At 43.3% G+C, this 21,067-nt stretch overlaps 1 protein-coding gene across 1 annotated transcript in view; it reads left to right on the top strand.

Moving 5' to 3' along the window:
- The window catches only part of LOC120023460 (EH domain-containing protein 4-like), a 50,141-nt gene extending 33,407 nt beyond the window's left edge, over window positions 1-16,734 (top strand). The window contains exons 5-6 of the mRNA XM_038967479.1: window positions 1,162-1,326; window positions 14,500-16,734. Of these exons, the coding sequence (XP_038823407.1) occupies window positions 1,162-1,326; window positions 14,500-15,057 (723 nt within the window). The 3' untranslated portion in view covers window positions 15,058-16,734. The remainder of the gene's footprint in view (window positions 1-1,161; window positions 1,327-14,499) is intronic.
- Window positions 16,735-21,067: the final 4,333 nt, after the last annotated feature.

Below are 21,067 nucleotides of genomic sequence, written 5' to 3'. Positions count from 1 at the left end.
TCAGACTGGTACTTAAGTCTCCCTGCAGCACACAGAGCAATTTATCCAGAACAGAGGAGGGCCATTCCTCAGAGTGTACCCTTATCTCTTCCGCAATATTTTCCAACTGGGCAGACAAACAGAAATCCAGCAGCTCTCCACGTTACTTCCTGCTATGCTGAGAGTTTGTGAGACCATGTGAGGTAGTAAAGCACTCAGTCCGTACACCCAGGTTGGCCCTGTCGGTCTCGGTCGCCCCCCACCCCTGGTCAGAGAGGAATGTATGAAGTTCTGAAAAAAACCAAGGCCCATATTTACCCACCCTCTGAACCTCTTCCTGCCTGCCTGCCTGCCTGCCTGTAAGCACTGGCACTCCAGCCTCCAGCACCATAGTGTTTACGCCAACCCTGTCTGTCTCTGTCCGTCCGTCTGTTTGCCCATCCCACAATGCCTGCCTGCTTCCAAGAGGAATAAACATTCTCATATTCTCTGGAAACTAAAAGGCACAACCTTACTTTATCCCCAGGAGCGAACTTCCTCCCAACCCTACTTTATTGAGGAAATGATTGTGTAAACACCGGTGTTGTTGAATGTTCCCCCTGGCTAGGACATTTACAAGGTGGAGTCGCACTTGCAAACATGAGGAACATATTGATAACCCTGCTGGTCCAACAATGCTTGGAGGTTGAAGGAACCTGGTGAATGAATGCAATCAGCTTCTATCTGATCTATTCTGTTTTAACCCACCTTATCATTTCCCCTTATACAATTTCAGTTCACAAATACACTGTACAAGTCTCATCAACAGGGTCGTCGTTGATAATGGCTGTCCCTGGCCGTGACCCCATTCTCTGAGGGTGTCTCCGGGGGAGTTGAGACAGCGAAAAACACATTTCCAATTCACACATGCGTATACACACTTGTAGATGTGTGAAATAGGACATGTAATCACCCACCAAATCATTATTATTATTATTATTATGAAACCAGATGAAAATATCAAGCATGGAGACGGAAGAATACCACAGAGATGTAGACAAAAGTTGTATCAAAAGCATCATGACCTCATACATACCTCATATATAACCTTATTTGAATATGTGGAAATCTGTAAATTACATAAATAGACAAGTGGCTCAGGCTTGACCATACTAATACTCTCTCTCGACATCTCTCCCATAGGTGCATGCCTACATCATCAGCTACCTGAAGAAAGAGATGCCGTCGTTGTTTGGGAAGGAGAAGAAGAAAGAGGAACTGATCATGAGACTTCCTGAGATCTACACCATACTGCAGAGAGAGCACCACATCTCCCCTGGAGACTTTCCCAATGTCGTCAAGATGCAGGTCAGCTGGGTTACCATGCCCCCCACCTTCAGAATAATTCATATGGCTACGTCCAAAATGGCACCCTATTCCCCTGCACTACTTTTGACCAGAGCCCTGGTCAAAGTTAGTGCACAAAAAAAAGAATAGGGTGCCATTTGGGACACTAGGTAGGTAGTCTAGTGGTTAGAGCATTGGACTTGTAACCGAAAGGTTGCAAGATCAAATCCCTGAGCTGACAATGTAAAAATCTGTTGTTCTGCCCCTGAAGGCTGTTAACCCACTGTTCCTAGGCCGTCATTGAAAATAAGAATTTGTTCTTAACTGACTTGCCTAGTTAAATAAAAACATCATAGGTTTTTATCTAGGTGCAACTCAGTGGCTCATCTGAAATGCATAGTATTATCAAATACTGTATGTACCCATAGTAATTTCAGTCATCTTGCATACCTCAACACGAGTAGTGAAATATACTTGCAGATACAAGTAAAGGGGTAGATGGAGGGTGCAGATCTCAAATCCATCTCCACCCTTTTCTTTAACATCAACAGTTCATCAAAACTCATCATTGGGCATCGTTTAGCACTGCTGGACGTTGCCATCCAGTTGAAAGCGAGAGACGGCCACACCTCTGGCACCTCCCCAGCTCTGTGTGAAAGCAGCTGTTTTCTGTCAGCTACAGAGAGTAGAGCGAGCTAGGCGTCAAAGGCAGACTGAGCCTGGCTTTGGATTAGGAAGGGAAGAGCTCAACTCGTTGAACATAGAGAATCACCACAGCACTTGAAGTGAGAACAGTGCAGCTGGTTGTGAGACATTGTCTTGAGAGAATGCTCCACTATTGATCAGTGTAGTGTGTACTGGTCCCTGAGGAGGACTGTAATTCCCTGTCCTGTTATTGTGTGTTGAGGAGAGGGACCACCTGCCATAGTCTCAAATTTCTCTGCTTTTTAGTCATGGGTGTTTACTTAACAAAATGTTCAACACAGCACTGCCGAGACCTGAGACCTTAAGCCAATGTAACCGTTACATGTCCTTTGGTCATCCCACCCTAATCCTAGCCCTGATATGACTGTAGGATCCATTAGACACCACAATAATGGAGTCAGATCAGGGAAAAGCCTAATCCCTGCTTTACATATGTGGCCTAGAAGTTTCCTCATATACGACAATGGACAGCTCATGGACTCCCAAGTTAGTCAGGGTCAATATACACTACATGACCACAAGTATGTGGACACCTGCTCGTCGAACATCTCATTCCAAAATCATGGTAATTAATATGGAGTTGGTTCCGATTTGCTACTATAATAGCCTCCACTCTTCTGGGAAGGCTTTCCACTAGATGTTGAAATATTGCTGCGGGGAATTTCTTCCATTCAGCCACAAGAGCATTCGTGAGGTCGGGCACTGGTGTTGGGCGATTAGGCCAGGCTCGCAGTCGGCGTTCCAATTCATCCCAAAGGTGTTCGATGGGGTTGATGTCAGGGCTCTGGGCAGGCTAGTCAAGTTCTTCCACACCGATCTCAACAAACTATTTCTGAATGGACCTCGATTTGTGCACGGGGGCATTGTCATGCTGAAACAGGAAAGGGCCTTCCCTAAACTGTTGCCACAAAATGGAAGCACAGAATTGTCTAGAATGTCATTGTATGCTGTAGCGTTAACATTTCACTTCACTGGATCTAAGGGGCCTAGCCCGAACCATGAAAAACAGCCCCAGACCAGTTTTTTTTAAGTAAGAAAATATTTTAATATTTTTTTAAATAAAAAGTAGAATAAACCAAAGTTAATTTTTTATTTCACCTTTTATTTATTTAGTTGAGAACAAGTTCTCATTTCCAACTGCGACCTGGCCAAGATAAAGCAAAGCAGTTCAACACATACAACAACACAGAGTTACACATGGAATAAACAAACATATAGTCAATAATACAGTAGGAAAAAAGTATATATACAGTATGTGCAAATGAGGTAGGATAAGGGATGTAAGGCAATAAATAGGCCATGGTGGTGAAATAATTACAATATAGCTATTAAACATTGGAATGGTAGATGTGCAGAAGATGAATGTGCAAGTAGAGATACTGGGGTGCAAAGGAGCAAGATAAATAAATAAATACAGTATGGGGATGAGGTAGTTGGATGGGCTATGTACAGGTGCAGTGATCTGTGAGCTGCTCTGACAGCTGGTGCTTTAAGCTAGTGAGGGAGATATGAGTCTCCAGCTTCAGTGATTTTTGCAGTTCGTTCCAGTCATTGGCAGCAGAGAACTGGAAGGAAAGGCGGCCAAAGGAAGAATTGGCTTTGTGGGTGACCAGTGATGCTGGAGCGCGTGCTACAGGTGGGTGCTGCTATGGTGACCAGTGAGCTGAGTTAAGGTGGGGCTTTACCTAGCAGAGACTTGTAGATGACCTGGAGCCAGTGGGTTTGTCGACGAGTATGAAGCGATAGCCACAGGTCGCAGTGGTGGGTAGTATATGGGGTTTTGGTGACAAAACGGATGGCACTGTGATAGACTGCATCCAATTTGTTGAGTAGAGTGTTGGGGGCTATTTTGTAAATGACATCGCCGAAGTCGAGGATCGTTAGGATGGTCAGTTTTACGAGGGTATGTTTGGCAGCATGAGTGAAGGATGCTTTGTTGCGAAATAGGAAGCTGATTCTAGATTTAATTTTGGATTGGAGATGCTTAATGTGAGTCTGGAAGAAGAGTTTACAGTCTAACCAGACACCTAGGTATTTGTAGTTGTCCACATATTCTAAGTCAGGACCGTCCAGAGTAGTGATGCTGGACGGGCGGGTAGGTGCAGGCAGCGATCGGTTGAAGAGCATGCATTTAGTTTTACTTGCATTTAAGAGCAGTTGGAGGCCACGGAAGGAGAGTTGTATGGCATTGAAGCTCGTCTGTAGGTTAGTTAACACAGTGTCCAAGGAAGTGCCAGAGGTATACAGAATGGTGTCGTCTGCATAGAGGTGGATCAGAGAATCACCAGCAGCAACAGCAACGTCATTGATGTATACAGAGGAGAGAGTCGGCCCGAACATTGAACCCTGTGGCACCCCCATATAGACTGCCAGAGGTCCGGACAACAGGCCCTCCGATTTGACACACTGAACTCTATCAGAGAAGTAGTTGGTGAACCAGGCGAGGCAATCATTTGAGAAACCAAGGCTGTTGAGTCTGCCAATAAGAATGTGGTGATTGACAGAGTCGAAAGGCTTGGCCAGGTCGCTGAATACGGCTGCACAGTAATGTCTCTTATCGATGGTGGTTATGATATCGTTTAGGACCTTGAGCGTGGCTGAGGTGCACCCATGACCAGCTCTGAAACTAGATTGCATAGCGGAGAAGGTACGGTGGAATTCGAAATGATTGGTGATCTGTTTGTTAACTTGGCTTTCGAAGACCTTAGAAAGGCAGGGTAGGATACATATAGGTCTGTAGCAGTTTGGGTCTAGAGTAGAAGTCGACCGATTCTGATTTTTCAACACCGATACCGATTTTTGGAGGACCAAAAAAAGCCGATACCGATTAATCGGCCGATTTTAAAATAAAAAATAAAAATAAAAAAACGTTTTAATTTTTTTTTTAATGTATTTATAATAATGACAATTACAACAATACTGAATGAACACTTATTTTAACTTAATATAATACATCAATAAAATCAATTTAGCCTCAAATAAATAATGAAACATGTTCAATTTGGTTTAAATAATGCAAAAACAAAGTGTTGGAGAAGAAAGTAAAAGTGCAATATGTGCCATGTAAGAAAGCTAACGTTTAAGTTCCTTGCTCAGAACATTAGAACATATGAAAGCTGGTGGTTCCTTTTAACATGAGTCTTCAATATTCCCAGGTAAGAAGTTTTAGGTTGTAGTTATTATAGGAATTATAGGACTATTTCTCTCTGTACCATTTGTATTTCATATACCTTTGACTATTGGATATTCTTATAGGCACTTTAGTATTGCCAGTGTAACAGTATAGCTTCCATCCCTCTCCTCGCCGCTACCTGGGCTCGAACCAGGAACACATCGACAACAGTCAGCCACGAAGCAGCGTTACCCATGCAGAGCAAGGGGAACAACTACTCCAAGTCTCAGAGCGAGTGACGTTTGAAACGCTATTAGCGCGCACCCCGCTAACTAGTTAGCCATTTCACATCGGTTACACCAGCCTAATCTCGGGAGTTGATAGGCTTGAAGTCATAAACAGTGCAATGCTTGAAGCATTGCGAAGAGCTGCTGGCAAAGCGCACGAAAGTGCTGTTTGAATGAATGCTTACGAGCCTGCTGGTGCCTACCATCGCTCAGACTGCTCTATCAAATCATAGACTTAATTCTAACATAATAACACACAGAAATACGAGCCTTAGGTCATTAATATGGTCGAATCCGGAAACTATCATCTCGAAAACAAAACGTTTATTCTTTCAGTGAAATACGGAACCGTTCCGTATTTTATCTAACGGGTGGCATCCATAAGTCTAAATATTCCTGTTACATTGCACAACCTTAAATGTTATGTCATAAATATGTACAATTCTGGCAAATTAGTTCGCAATGAGCCAGGCGGCCCAAACTGTTGCATATACCCTGACTCTGCGTGCAATGAATGCAAGAGAAGTGACACAATTTCACCTGGTTAATATTGCCTGGTAACCTGGATTTCTTTTAGCTAAATATGCAGGTTTAAAAATATATACTTCTGTGTATTGATTTTAAGAAAGGCATTGATGTTTATGGTTAGGTACACGTTGGAGCAACGACAGTCCTTTTTTGCGAATGCGCACTGCATCGATTATATGCAACGCAGAACACACTAGATAAACTAGTAATATCATCAACCATGTGTAGTTATAACTAGTGATTATGATTGATTGTTAAAAAAAAAAAATCGGCAAAATCGGCGTCCAAAATTACCGATTTCCGATTGTTATGAAAACTTGAAATCGGCCCTAATTAATCGGCCATTCCGATTAATCGGTCGACCTCTAGTCTAGAGTGTCTCCCCATTTGAAGAGGGGGATGACCACGGCAGCTTTCTAGTCTTTGGGAATCTCAGACGATACGAAAGAGAGGTTGAACAGGCTAGTAATAGGGGTTGCAACAATTTCGGCAGATAATTTTAGAAAGAGAGGGTCCAGATTGTCTAGCCCGGCTGATTTGTAGGGGTCCAGATTTTGCAGCTCTTTCAGAACATCAGCTATCTGGATTTGGGTGAAGGAGAAATGGGGGAGACTTGGGCGAGTTGCTGTGGGGGGTGGAGGGCTGTTGATCGGGGTAGGGGTAGCCAGGTGGAAAGCATGGCCAGCCGTAGAAAAATGCTTTTTGAAATTCTCAATTATAGTGGATTTATCGGTGGTGACAGTGTTTCCTAGCCTCAGTGCAGTGGGCAGCTGATGGGAGGTGCTCTTATTCTCCATGGACTTTACAGTGTCCCAGAACTTTTTTGAGTTTGTGCTACAGGATGCAAATTTCTGCTTGAAAAAGCTAGCCTTAGCTTTCCTAACTGCCTGTGTATATTGGTTCCTAACTTCCCTGAAAAGTTGCATATCACGGGGAATATTCGATGCTAATGCAGAACGCCACAGGATGTGGCATCCAAGTAACAACAGTTACACAATAAAATAACAATAACGAGGCTTTATACAGGGTCAATGTGTGTGTGGGGGGGTACAGGTTAGTTGAGTTAATTGAGGTCATACAGTGCCTTGCAAAAGTATTCACCCCCGGCATTTTTCCTATTTTGTTGCAATACAACCTGTAATTTAAATTTTTTTTTTTATTTGGATTTCATGTAATGGACATACACAAAATAGTCCAAATTGGTGAAGTGAAATTTATAAATAACTTGTTTAAAAAATTCAACAACAAAAAAAATGGAAAAGTGGTGCGTGCATATGTATTCACCCCCTTTGTTATGAAGCCCCTAAATAAGATCTGGTGCAACCAATTACCTTCAGAAGTCACATAATTAGTTAGATTGCACACAGGTGGACTTTATTTAAGTGTCACATGATCTCAGTAGATATACGCCTGTTCTGAAAGGCCCCAGAGTCTGCAACACCACTAAGCAAGGGGCACCACCAAGCAAGCGGCACCATGAGACCAAGGAGCTCTCCAAACAGGTCAGGGACAAAGTTGTGGAGAAGTACAGATCAGGATTGGGTTAAAAAAATATATTGGAAACTTTGAACATCCCACGGAGCACCATTAAATCCATTTTTTGTATTTTTTTTAATGGAAAGATTATGGCACAACAACAAACCTGCCAAGAGAGGGCCGCCCACCAGAACTCATGGACCAAGCAAAGAGGGCATTAATCAGAGAGGCAACAAAAAGACCAAAGATAACCCTGAAGGAGCTGCAAAGCTCCACAGCGGAGATTGGAGTATCTGTCCATAGGACCACTTTAAGCCGTACACTCCACAGAGTTGGGCTTTCCGGGAAGACTGGCCAGAAGAAATGCAACCCTGAGGGACCCCTGTGTTAAGGATCAGTGTTGCAGATGTGTTGTTGTTTAGTTGGAATTGGGTCCAGTAGACAGCTGATTGTTTTTCGATGATACAGGATAAAAAAACGTGGGTCTTTCCATTGATACGAGGTCATGGCAGTTCTGTGCAGACTCAGGACTACTGAGTTTTGGAGAAATAGCAATATTCAAGGAGGAGTTTGTAATTTGTCTTCGAATTATATTTTTGTTGAAGATGTTCGTGAATTCATCACTGCTGAAGTGAAGGCCAACCTCACTTGGGGAATGCTATTTTTTTTAGTTAGCTTTGCAACAGTATAAAAATAAATGTTGAATTTTTATTCTCCTCAATCAGGTTGGAAAATAGGCTGATCAGACATCAGTGACGGCTTTTCGATATTGGATGGTACTGTCTTTCCAAGCTAGTCGGAAGACTTCCATTTTGGTGGAGTGCCATTTCCGTTCCAATTTTCTGGAAGCTTGCATCAGTGCTTGGGTAATTTCTGTATACCAGGGAGCTAGTTTCTTGTCAGACTTTTCTTCTTTTTTTTGAGGTGTGATTGCATCTAGTGTATTACAAAGGTTAAGTTTAGATCCTTGGTTAGGTAGTTAACTGATTTTTGTACTCCCAACGTCCTTGAGTAGGTAGAGGGAGTCTGGAAGGGCATCAAGGAATCTTTTGGTTGTCTGAGAATTCATAGCGCAGCTTTTGATATTCCTTGGTTGGAGTCTAAGCAAATTATTTGTTGCCAACGTAAAAAGATGGTGATCCGATAGTCCAGAGTTATGAGGAAAAACATTTAGATACACAATATCTATTCCACAGGACAAAATAAGATCCAGGTTATGATTGTGGCAATGCGTAGGTCCTGAGACATGTTGGATAAAACCCACTGAGTCAATGGCTCCAAAAGTATTTTGGAGTAGGTCTATAGACTTCTCCATGTGAGTATTGAAGTCACCAAAAATGTGAATACTATCTCAAATCAAAATCAAATCAAATGTATTTATATAGCCCTTCGTGCATCAGCTGATATCTCAAAGTGCTGTACAGAAACCCAGCCTAAAACCCCAAACAGCAAGCAATGCAGGTGTAGAAGCACGGTGGCTAGGAAAAACTCCCTAGAAAGGCCAAAACCTAGGAAGAAACCTAGAGAGGAACCAGGCTATGAGGGGTGGCCAGTCCTCTTCTGGCTGTGCCGGGTGGAGATTATAACAGAACATGGCCAAGATGTTCAAATGTTCATAAATGACCAGCATGGTCAAATAATAATAATCACAGTAGTTGTTGAGGGTGCAGCACCTCAGGAGTAAATGTCAGTTGGTTTTTCATAGCCAATCATTAAGAGTATCTCTACCGCTCCTGCGGTCTCTAGAGAGTTGAAAACAGCAGGTCTGGGACAGGTAGCACGTCCGGTGAACAGGTCATGGTTCCATAGCCGCAGGCAGAACAGTTGGACAGGTGGACTGGGGACAGCAAGGAGTCATCATGTCAGGTCGTCCTAAGGCATGGTCCTAGGGCTCAGGTCTTCCGAGAGAGAAAGAAAGAGAAAAGAGAGAATTAGAGAGAGCATACTTAAATTCACACAGGACACCGGATAAGACAGGACAAGTACTCCAGATATAACAAACTGACCCTAGCCCCCCGACACATAAACTAATGCAGCATAAATACTGGAGGCTGAGACAGGAGGGGTCAGGAGACACTGTGGCCCCATCCGATGATACCCCCGGACAGGGCCAAACAGGAAGGATATAACCCCACCCACTTTGCCAAGGCACAGCCCCCACACCACTAGAGGGATATCTTCAACCACCAACTTACCATCCTGAGGCAAGGCCGAGTATAGCCCAGAAAGATCTCCGCCACGGCACAACCCAAGGGGGGGCGCCAACCCAGACAGGAAGATCACGTCAGTGACTCAACCCACTCAAGTGACGCACCCCTCCTAGGGACGGCATGAAAGAGCACCAGTAAGCCAGTGACTCAGCCCCTGTAATAGGTTTAAAGGCAGAGAATCCCAGTGGAGAGAGGGGAACCGGCCAGGCAGAGACAGCCAGGGCGGTTCGTTGCTCCAGAGCCTTTCCGTTCACCTTCACACTCCTGGGCCAGACTACACTCAATCATAGGACCTACTGAAGAGATGAGTCTTCAATAAAGACTTAAAGGTTGAGACAGAGTCTGCGTCTCTCACATGGGTAGGCAGACCATTCCATAAAAATGGAGATCTATAAGAGAAAGCCCTGCCTCCAGCTGTTTGCTTAGAAATTCTAGGGACAATTAGGAGGCCTGCGTCTTGTGACCGTAGCATACGTGTAGGTATGTACGGCAGGACCAACTCGGAAAGATAGGTAGGAGCAAGCCCATGTAACGCTTTGTAGGTTAACAGTAAAACCTTGAAATCAGCCCTTGCCTTAACAGGAAGCCAGTGTAGGGAGGCTAGCACTGGAGTAATATGATCAAATTCTTTGGTTCTAGTCCGGATTCTAGCAGCCGTATTTAGCACTAACTGAAGTTTATTTAGTGCTTTATCCAGGTAGCCGGAAAGTAGAGCATTGCAGTAGTCTAACCTAGAAGCAACAAAAGCATGGATTCATTTTTCTGCATCATTTTTGGACAGAAAATTTCAGATTTTTGCAATGTTACGTAGATGGAAAAAAGCTGTCCTTGAAACAGTCTTGATATGTTCGTCAAAAGAGAGATCAGGGTCCAGAGTAACACCGAGGTCCTTCACAGTTTTATTTGAGACGACTTTACAACCATCAAGATTAATTGTCAAATTTAACAGAAGATCTCTTTGTTTCTTGGGACCTAGAACAAGCATCTCTGTTTTGTCCGAGTTTAAAAGTAGAACGTTTTCAGCCATCCACTTCCTTATGTCTGAAACACAGGCTTCTAGCGAGGGCAATTTTGGGGCTTCACCATGTTTCATTGAAATGTACAGCTGTGTGTCATCCGCATAGCAGTGAAAGTTAACATTATGTTTTCGAATGACATCCCCAAGAGGTAAAATATATAGTGAAAACAATAGTGGTCCTAAAACGGAACCTTGAGGAACACCGAAATGTACAGTTGATTTGTCAGAGGACAAACCATTCACGGAGACAAACTGATATCTTTCCGACAGATAAGATCTAAACCAGGCCAGAACTTGTCCGTGTAGACCAATTTGGGTTTCCAATCTCTCCAAAAGAATGTTGTGATTGATGGTATCAAAGGCAGCACTAAGGTCTAGGAGCACGAGGACAGATGCAGAGCCTCGGTCTGACGCCATTAAAAGGTCATTTCCCACCTTCACAAGTGCAGTCTCAGTGCTATGATGGGGTCTAAAACCAGACTGAAGCATTTCGTATACATTGTTTGTCTTCAGGAAGGCAGTGAGTTGCTGCACAACAGTTTTTTCTAAAATTTTTGAGAGGAATGGAAGATTCGATATAGGCCGATAGTTTTTTATATTTTCTGGGTCAAGGTTTGGCTTTTTCAAAAGAGGTTTTATTACTGCCACTTTTAGTGAGTTTGGTACACATCCGGTGGATAGAGAGCCGTTTATTATGTTCAACATAGGAGGGCCGAGCACAGGAAGCAGCTCTTTCAGTAGTTTAGTTGGAATAGGGTCCAGTATGCAGCTTGAAGGTTTAGAGGCCATGATTATTTTCATCATTGTGTCAAGAGATATAGTACTAAAACACTTGAGTGTCTCTCTTGATCCTAGGTCCTGGCAGAGTTGTGCAGACTCAGGACAGCTGAGCTTTGGAGGAATACGCAGATTTAAAGAGGAGTCTGTAATTTGCTTTCTAATGATCATGATCTTTTCCTCAAAGAAGTTCATGAATTTATTACTGCTGAAGTGAAAGCCATCCTCACTTGGGGAATGCTGCTTTTTAGTTAGCTTTGCGACCGTATCAAAAAGAAATGTTGGATTGCTCTTATTTTCCTCAATTAAGTTGGAAAAATAGGATGATCGAGCAGCAGTGAGGGCTCTTTGATACTGCACGGTACTGTCTTTCCAAGCTAGTCGGAAGACTTCCAGTTTGGTGTGGCGCCATTTCCGTTCCAATTTTCTGGAAGCTTGCTTCAGAGCTCGGGTATTTTCTGTATACCAGGGAGCTAGTTTCTTATGACAAATGTTTTTAGTTTTTAGGGGTGCAACTGCATCTAGGGTATTGCGCAAGGTTGAATTGAGTTCCTCAGTTAGGTGGTTAACTGATTTTTGTCCTCTGACGTCCTTGGGTAGGCAGAAGGAGTCTGGAAGGGCATCAAGGAATCTTTGTGTTGTCTGAGAATTTATAGCACGACTTTTGATGCTCCTAGGTTGGGGTCTGAGCAGATTATTTGTTGCGATTGCAAACATAATAAAATGGTAGTCCGATAGTCCAGGATTATGAGGAAAAACATTAAGATCTACAACATTTATTCCATGGGACTAAACTAGGTCCAGAGTATGACTATGGCAGTGAGTAGGTCCAGAGACATGTTGGACAAAACCCACTGAGTCGATGATGGCTCCGAAAGCCTTTTGGAGTGGGTCTGTGGACTTTTCCATGTGAATATTAAAATCACCAAAAATTTGAATATTATCTGCTATGACTACAAGGTCCGATAGGAATTCAGGGAACTCAGTGAGAAACGCTGTATATGGCCCAGGAGGCCTGTAAACAGTAGCTATAAAAAGGGATTGAGTAGGCTGCATAGACTTCAGGACTAGAAGCTCAAAAGACGAAAACGTCATTTTTGGGGGGGTAAATTGAAATTTGCTATCGTAAATGTTAGCAACACCTCCGCCTTTGCGGGATGCACAGGGGATATGGTCACTAGTGTAACCAGGAGGTGAGGCCTCATTTAACACAGTAAATTCATCAGGCTTAAGCCATGTTTCAGTCAGGCCAATCACATCAAGATTATGATCAGTGATTAGTTCATTGACTATAACTGCCTTTTGAAGTGAGGGATCTAACATTAAGTAGCCCTATTTTGAGATGTGCGGTATCACGATCTCTTTCAATAATGGCAGGAATGGAGGAGGTCTTGATTCTAGTGAGATTGCTAAGGCGAACACCGCCATGTTTAGTTTTGCCCAACCTAGGTCGAGGCACAGACACAGTCTCAATGGGGTTAGCTGAGCTGACTACACTGACTATGCTAGTGGCAGACTCCACTAAGCTGGCAGGCTGGCTAACAGCCTGCTGCCTGGCCTGCACCCTATTTCATTGTGGAGCTAGAGGAGTTAGAGCCCTGTCTATGTTGGTAGATAAGATGAGAGCACCCCTCCAGGTAGGATGGAGTCCGTCACTCCTCAGCAGGCCAGGCTTGGTCCTGTTTGTGGGTGAGTCCCAGAAAGAGGGCCAATTATCTACAAATTCTATCTTTTGGGAGGGGCAGAAAACAGTTTTCAACCAGCGATTGAGTTGTGAGACTCTGCTGTAGAGCTCGTCACTCCCACTAACTGGGATGGGGCCAGAGACAATTACACGATGCCGACACATCTTTCTAGCTGATTTACACGCTGAAGCTATGTTGCGCTTGGTGACATCTGACTGTTTCATCCTAACATCGTTGGTGCCGACGTGGATAACAATATCTCTATACTCTCTACACTCGCCAGTTTTTTAGCTTTAGCCAGCACCATCTTCAGATTAGCCTTAACGTCGGTAGCCCTGCCCCCTGGTAAACAGTGTATGATCGCTGGATGACTCCTTTTAAGTCTAATACTGCGGGTAATGGAGTCGCCAATGACTAGGGTTTTCAATTTGTCAGAGCTAATGGTGGGAAGCTTCGGCGTCTCAGACCCCGTAACGGGAGGAGTAGAGACAAGAGAAGGCTCGGCCTCAGACTCCGACTCGCTGCTTAATGGGGAAAACCGGTTGAAAGTTTCTGTCGGCTGAATAAGCGACACCGGTTGAGCATTCCTACAGCATTTCCCTCCAGAAGCCATGAGAAAGTTGTCCGGCTGCGGGGACTGTGCGAGGGGATTTATACTACTATCTGTACTTACTGGTGGCACAGATGCTGTTTCATCCTTTCCTACACTGAAATTACCCTTGCCTAACGATTGCGTCTGAAGCTGGGCTTGCAGCACAGCTATCCTCGCCGTAAGGCGATCGTTCTCCTGTATATTATGAGTACAGCGACTGCAATTAGAAGGCACCATGTTAATGTTACTACTTAGCTTCGGCTGTTGAAGGTGCTGACGAACCATGTCCAGATAAAGCGTCCGGAGTGAAAAAGTTGAATGAAAAGAAAAAAGTTGAGGGAAAAACAAAAAATATAAACGGTAATTAAAAAGTAAAAAGTAAGTATCTGGTATGACTACAGGGGTTCGAAAGAAATTCAGGGAACTCAGTGAGGAACACTGTATACGGCCCAGGAGGCCTGTAAACAGTATCTATAAAAAGTGATTGGGTAGGCTGCATAGATGGGAAGCCGTAGTCTTACTGCAGGGTTCTCAAACCCTGTTCCTGGAGAGCTACTGTCCTGGAGAGCTACTGTTGCGCCAACCCTAATATAGCACACCTGATTGTAATAATTAGCTGGTTGATAAGCTGAATCAGGTTAGTTACAACTCGGCTTGGATCGAACCCCTACAGGAGGGTAGCTATCCAGGGACAGGGTTGGAGAGCTCTATCTTACTGTAATGTGTTATTTTGTGAAGCAGGACTAGATTACAAATGACATTGATCCCTGTTTCTTAAACTTTCTTGCTGTCTTTGTTTTTCAGGAGCAGCTCCAGCACTATGACTTCAGCAAGTTCCCCTCCCTGAAGATGAAGCTGATTGAGTCTGTGGACAAGATGCTGGCTAACAAGATCTCCGGCCTGATGACCATGATCCGCGACGAGGAGAGCATGGCACCCCCAGCCATGGTGAGCGGCGGGGCCTTTGAGGGCTCCCAAGACGGTCCCTTCGGCCAGGGCTACGGAGAGGGCATCAGCGCCGGGTCTGACTGCGAGGACTGGATCGTGAGCCGTGACAAACACAAGTACGATGAGATTTTCTACTCCATGAATCCCATCAACGGAAAGATCAGTGGAGTCAATGCCAAGAAGGAGATGATGAGCTCCAGTCTGCCCAACACAGTCCTGGGGAAGATCTGGAAGCTGGCGGACTGTGATAAAGACGGCATGCTGGATGACGAGGAGTTTGCCCTGGCGCAGCACCTGATCAAGGTGAAGCTGGAGGGGTATGAGCTGCCCACCGAGCTACCTCACCACCTGGTGCCTCCCGCCCACAGGAAGAATGAGGTCGCTGACATCCTCTACAACCATGACGAGGACTAAAGACAAGCCAAAAAACACCAATGGAGAGGACACTTCAACTCTATTGTGTCCCAATGCCCAAACTTGTGCACTATGTAGTATGGTGTGATGTATTGGCATACTAAGTAGTGTGCTAGTGTGGCTTTTGGAACATGAGACTAGATCCTGGATCAATGTCTAACAGGACGGGTCAAATTTGACTAAAACAAGCAGTAATCCTACTAAAGTTGGAATTAGTCTTTTTTTTGCCTTGATATTTTTGACTGACTTTTTTTTTTTTAAGTTGGTTGGTTGACTTTTTCTTATCAAGTGATAGAGTCCCTCAGTTGATTTTTTTTTTCTTTTTTTTTCTGTTCTTGGTAGTTTTGGGTATACCAACACATTTTCTTAAAGATTTGAAGAATCAGTTTCTCAGATATATTTTTAGATGCATGGCAACTGAGTGTATATGGGCCAAGTCTTATTTTCAACCTTTTTCCAAAGCTTTTAAGTTAATCAATGAAGGATTTATTCAAAGTATTGACACGGCACTCAAGTTAAGATTAGTGAAGGTTACTTGTATATTTATCCAGGAACAGTGTGTACCATGCTGCCACATGGTTAAAGTGATATTTTAAAATCAATATATTTCAAAATTGTTTTAAATATGTTTAGTATGTAGTCAAAATATAGAGGAAGAAAATATGTGGAAGTGTGTTCCTGAACAAATACATGCTTGGAAAGATTTATGGGTGGGAGAGGTTGATGTGATAGACTGGACAAAGGTTAGAGTGCATCTCCTCTTGTTTTAACAGTCAATGACAATGGAAGTGGCTTGGCCAGTTGACCTACTGGGAAAAACAATTATTTTCAGAGAGCGCAATCTGGTTTTGCAAAATAATTGCTGTTGCTTCAATACTAGATTTTCTGCAATTGTTAAGAATAAAATATGGGTTACCAAAACATTTTTTTTTTATGTTTGTGTGCTTATGACAGGAGTGTATTTCTTGAGGACAATGATACTCACAACAAGCTTATGATTGTGCCTTGTCCGTATAGTCAAAAAGGCTGCACTGTGTCTTCTTACCTTGCCAGCTTGTAGACTGGATATAGAAAAAAAATCATTCTTAAAAATAATTTAAAACCTTTAACAATTATCTGAATGTAAAAGTAAAAATTTTATTTTTTTTAAGTGTGTTTTTATAACATTGTTATTTGAATAGTTGAACAATAAGTTAAATTTGTGTTCCTCTCTCCCGCAAATCCTGTTGTATTTTACTTCATCCAGGTGGCTTGATGATCATGTGTCAGAGAGATTTCCGTATTAGTCAGCCACCACCTTATGTTTTCATTATACACCGCCCAGAACAGAAGTGCTCCGTGCTTACAACAATGTTGCTTTTGGGGGATGTGCTTGAGTGTATATGCCTACCTGTCAACATTCAGTCTAAAGTGAAAAAATTAAATACATTTAATAGTTATTGCATAATTTCCTCTCTTGGGAGGTCGAGGCTTTTTTTTGCTCATTGTATAAAGTGTTGCATCAATCATAATGATGAATGTTGTGCAGGAGACATCTCGTTCTAAACCTAAACGGTTATATTCTATTCCCACTTATGTACAGCCTCAACATTGTACATTACCGTTTGTGAAGAATCCTACAATATAGATTCCTTTGTATCGTTCAGGGAATGTGTATATATTAAAGAATGTGTAAAAGAAAAAGTGTGTTCATAAATGTTTCTTTTGAATGTATGGAGAATGGGCCTTCGAAATGGACTACCTGCAGTTGCACAATTGAAGACGGCATGGAAAGTGTTAACTCACTAATTATTTATTTTTCAGTTCACTTCAATTGATCAAATTAGCTGGAAAAGGAAGCGAGTTATGAATGCAGAAGGAACTGTATATCATATGGGTTTCTGTTGAGCCATGGGTGATGCATCAAAACCCATCTTAAACCAGAGGAGGCTGGTGGGATGGCCTATAGGAGGACGTGCTCATTGTAATGGCTGGAATGGAATCAATGGACTGATATCAAACACATGGAAACAATGTGTTTGACCCCGTTCCATTGAATCCATTCTAGCCATTACAATGAGCACGTCCTTCGATAGCTCTCCCCACCAGCCTCCTCTGTCTGAAAAATGTTATTTGACAATGACTGATTTATACAACTGTTACCCAAATATCAGGTGTGGAAGTTACCTACTGTAAACAACAAACACATTTCTGATTGACTTTTATTGCATTGGGCACTTAACCTTTATATCAAATCAGAATCATCATCATCCATGTCCTTCTTACACTGTCTTTCTGCTATGTAAGTTGCCTATTCATCATATTACTGCCTTCCAAATTACCCTATAATGCTAGCCCATACTTGACTGCTTGACCCCCTCTCAATGTCAACAGTGAAGAGGCGACTCCGGGATGCTGGCCTTCTAGGCAGAGTAGCAAAGAAAAATCCATATCTCAGACTAGCCAATAAAAAGAAAAGATTAAGATGGGCAAAAGAACACAGACACTGGACAGAGGAACTCTGCCTAGAAGGCCAGATTCCCGGAGTCGCCTCTTCTCTGTTAACGTTGAGACTGGTGTTTTGCGGGTACTATTTCATGAAGCTGCCAGTTGAGGACTTGTGAGGCATCTGTTTCTCAAACGAGACACTCTAATGTACTTGTCCTCTTGCTCAGTTGTGCACCGAGGCCTCCCACTCCTCTTTCTATTCTGGTTAGAGCCAGTTTGCGCTGTTCTGTGAAGGGAGTAATACACAGCGTTGTACGAGAGCTTCAGTTTCTTGGCAAACTCGCATGGCATAGCCTTCATTTCTCAGAACAAGAATAGACTGACGAGCTTCAGAAGAAAGTGCTTTGTCTCTGGCCATTTTTAGCCTGTAATCGAACCCACAAATGCTCATGCTCCAGATACTCAACTAGTCTAAAGGACAGTTTTATTGCTTCTTTAATCAGAACAACAGTTTTCACCTGTGCTAACATAATTTCAAAAGGGTTTTCTAATGATCAATTAGCCTTTTAAAATGATAAACTTGGATTAGCTAACACAACGTGCCATCGGAACACAGGAGTGATAGTTGCTGATAATGGGCCAATGTACACCTACAGTTGAAGTCGGATGTTTACATACACCAAATACATTTAAACTCAGTTTTTCACAATTCCTGACATTTAATCCTAGTAAAAACTGTCTTAGGTCAGTTAGGATCACCACTTTGTTTTAAGAATGTGAAATGTCAGAATAATAGTAGAGAGAATGATTTTATTTCAGCTTTTATTTCTTTCATCACATTCCCAGTGGGTCAGAAGTTTACATACACTCAATTAGTATTTGGTAGCATTGCCTTTAAATTGTTTAACTTGGGTCAAACGTTTCGGGTAGCCTTCCACAAGCTTCCCACAATAAGTTGGGTGAATTTTGGCCCATTCCTCCTGACAGAGCTGGTGTAACTGAGTCAGGTTTGTAGGCCTCCTTGCTCGCACACACTTTTTCAGTTCTGCCCACACATTTTCTATGGGATTTTTTAAATATATATATATATTTTTTTCACCTTTATTTAACCAGGTAGGCTAGTTGAGAACAAGTTCTCATTTGCAACTGCGACCTGGCCAAGATAAAGCATAGCAATTTGACACATACAACAACACAGAGTTACACATGGAATAAACAAAAGATAGTCAATAATACAGTAGAATAAAAGAAAACAAAAAGTCTATATACAGTGAGTGCAAATGAGGTTAGATAAGGGAGTTAAGGCAATAAATAGGCCATGGTGGTGAAGTAATTACAATATAGCAATTAAACACTGGAATGGTAGATGTGCAGAAGATGAATGTGCAAGTAGAGATATTGGGGTGCAAAGGAGCAAGATAAATAAATAAATACTGTATGGGGATGAGGTAGGTAGATAGATGGGCTGTTTACAGATGAGCTATGTACAGGTGCAGTGAACTGATTGAGGTCAGGGCTTTGTGATGGCCACTCCAATACCTTGAGTTTGTTGTCTTTAAGCCATTTTGCCACAACTTTGGAAGTGTACTTGGGGTTATTGTCCATTTGGAAGTGTCACGACTTCCGCCGAAGTCGGTTCCTCTTCGTTCGGGCGGCGTTCTGCGGTCTGCGTCACCGGCTTTCTAGCCATCGCCGATCCACCTTTCATTTGTCTTGTCTTGTTTTCCTACACACCTGGTTTCAATTCCCTCAGTATTAGACGTGTATATAACCCTCTGTTTCCCCCATGTCTGTGTGTGGAATTGTTTGTTGTTTCGTATATGTTTCCGCTAGACTGGTTTGCGCTGGGTTATGTCAACCCATATTGTGTTTAGAGTTCTTAGTGCCGTGTGTTTTGTTCGCCGAAATAAAAGGCTCCTTTGGCTACCCAACTTCTGCTCTCCTGTGCCTGACTCCCTTACAGCCAGTTACGCATACCTAACAGGAAGACCCATTTGCGACCAAGGTTTAACTTCCTGACTGATGTCTTGAGATGTTGCTGCAATTTATCCACATAATTTTCGTTCTTCATGATGCCATCTATTTTGTGAAGTGCACCAGTCCCTGCTGCAGCAAAGCACCCCCACAACAAGATGCTGCCACCCCCGTGCTTCACGGTTGGGATGGTGTTCTTCGGCTTGCAAGCCTCCCCCTTTTTCCTCCAAACATTATGATGGTCATTATGGCCGAACAGTTCTATTTTGTTTCATCAGACCAGAGGACATTTCTCCAAAAAAGTAGAATCTTTGTCCCCATGTGCAGTTGCAAACCGTAGTCTGGCTTTTTTATGGCGGTTTTGGAGCAGTGGCTTCTTCCTTGCTGAGCGGCCTTTCAGGTTATGTCGATATAGGACTCGTTTTACTGTGGACATAGATACTTTTGTACCTGTTTCCTCCAGCATCTTCACAAGGTCATCGATAGGAAACAATGCTGTGCAGCCGTATTCATTGACCTGGCCAAGGCTTTTGACTCTGTCAATCACCACATCCTCATCGGCAGACTCGACAGCCTTGGTTTCTCTAATGATTGCCTCGCCTGGTTCACCAACTACTTCTCTGATCGAGTTCAGTGTGTCAAATCGGAGGGTCTGTTGTCCGGGCCTCTGGCAGTCTCTATGGGGGTGCCACAGGGTTCAATTCTTGGACCGACTCTCTTCTCTGTATACATCAATGATGTCGCTCTTGCTGCTGGTGATTCTCTGATCCACCTCTACGCAGACGACACTATTCTGTATACTTCTGGCCCTTCTTTTGACACTGTGTTAACAACCCTCCAGGCGAGCTTCAATGCCATACAACTCTCCTTCCGTGGCCTCCAATTGCTCTTAAATACAAGTAAAACTAAATGCATGCTCTTCAACCGATCGCTGCCTGCACCTGCCCGCCTGTCCGAACTCAATACTCTGGACGGCTCTGACTTAGAATATATGGACAACTACAAATACCTAGGTGTCTGGTTAGACTGTAAACTCTCCTTCCAGACTCACATCAAACATCTCCAATCCAAAGTTAAATCTAGAATTGGCTTCCTATTCCGCAACAAAGCATCCTTCACTCATGCTGCCAAACATACCCTTGTAAAACTGACCATCCTACCAATCCTCGACTTCGGTGATGTCATTTACAAAATAGCCTCCAAAACCCTACTCAATAAATTGGATGCAGTCTATCACAGTGCCATCCGTTTTGTCACCAAAGCCCCATATACTACCCACCACTGCGACCTGTACACTCTCGTTGGCTGGCCCTCGCTTCATACTCGTCGCCAAACCCACTGGCTCCAGGTCATCTACAAGACCCTGCTAGGTAAAGTCCCCCCTTATCTCAGCTCGCTGGTCACCATAGCAGCACCTACCTGTAGCACGCGCTCCAGCAGGTATATCTCTCTGGTCACCCCCAAAACCAATTCTTCCTTTGGCCGCCTCTCCTTCCAGTTCTCTGCTGCCAATGACTGGAACGAACTACAAAAATCTCTGAAACTGGAAACACTTATCTCCCTCACTAGCTTTAAGCACCAGCTGTCAGAGAAGCTCATAGATTACTGC

This window comes from Salvelinus namaycush, chromosome 28 (assembly GCF_016432855.1).
Source record: "Salvelinus namaycush isolate Seneca chromosome 28, SaNama_1.0, whole genome shotgun sequence".
Classification (NCBI taxonomy): domain Eukaryota; kingdom Metazoa; phylum Chordata; class Actinopteri; order Salmoniformes; family Salmonidae; genus Salvelinus; species Salvelinus namaycush.
This window is presented reverse-complemented; position numbering and strand designations above follow the sequence as displayed.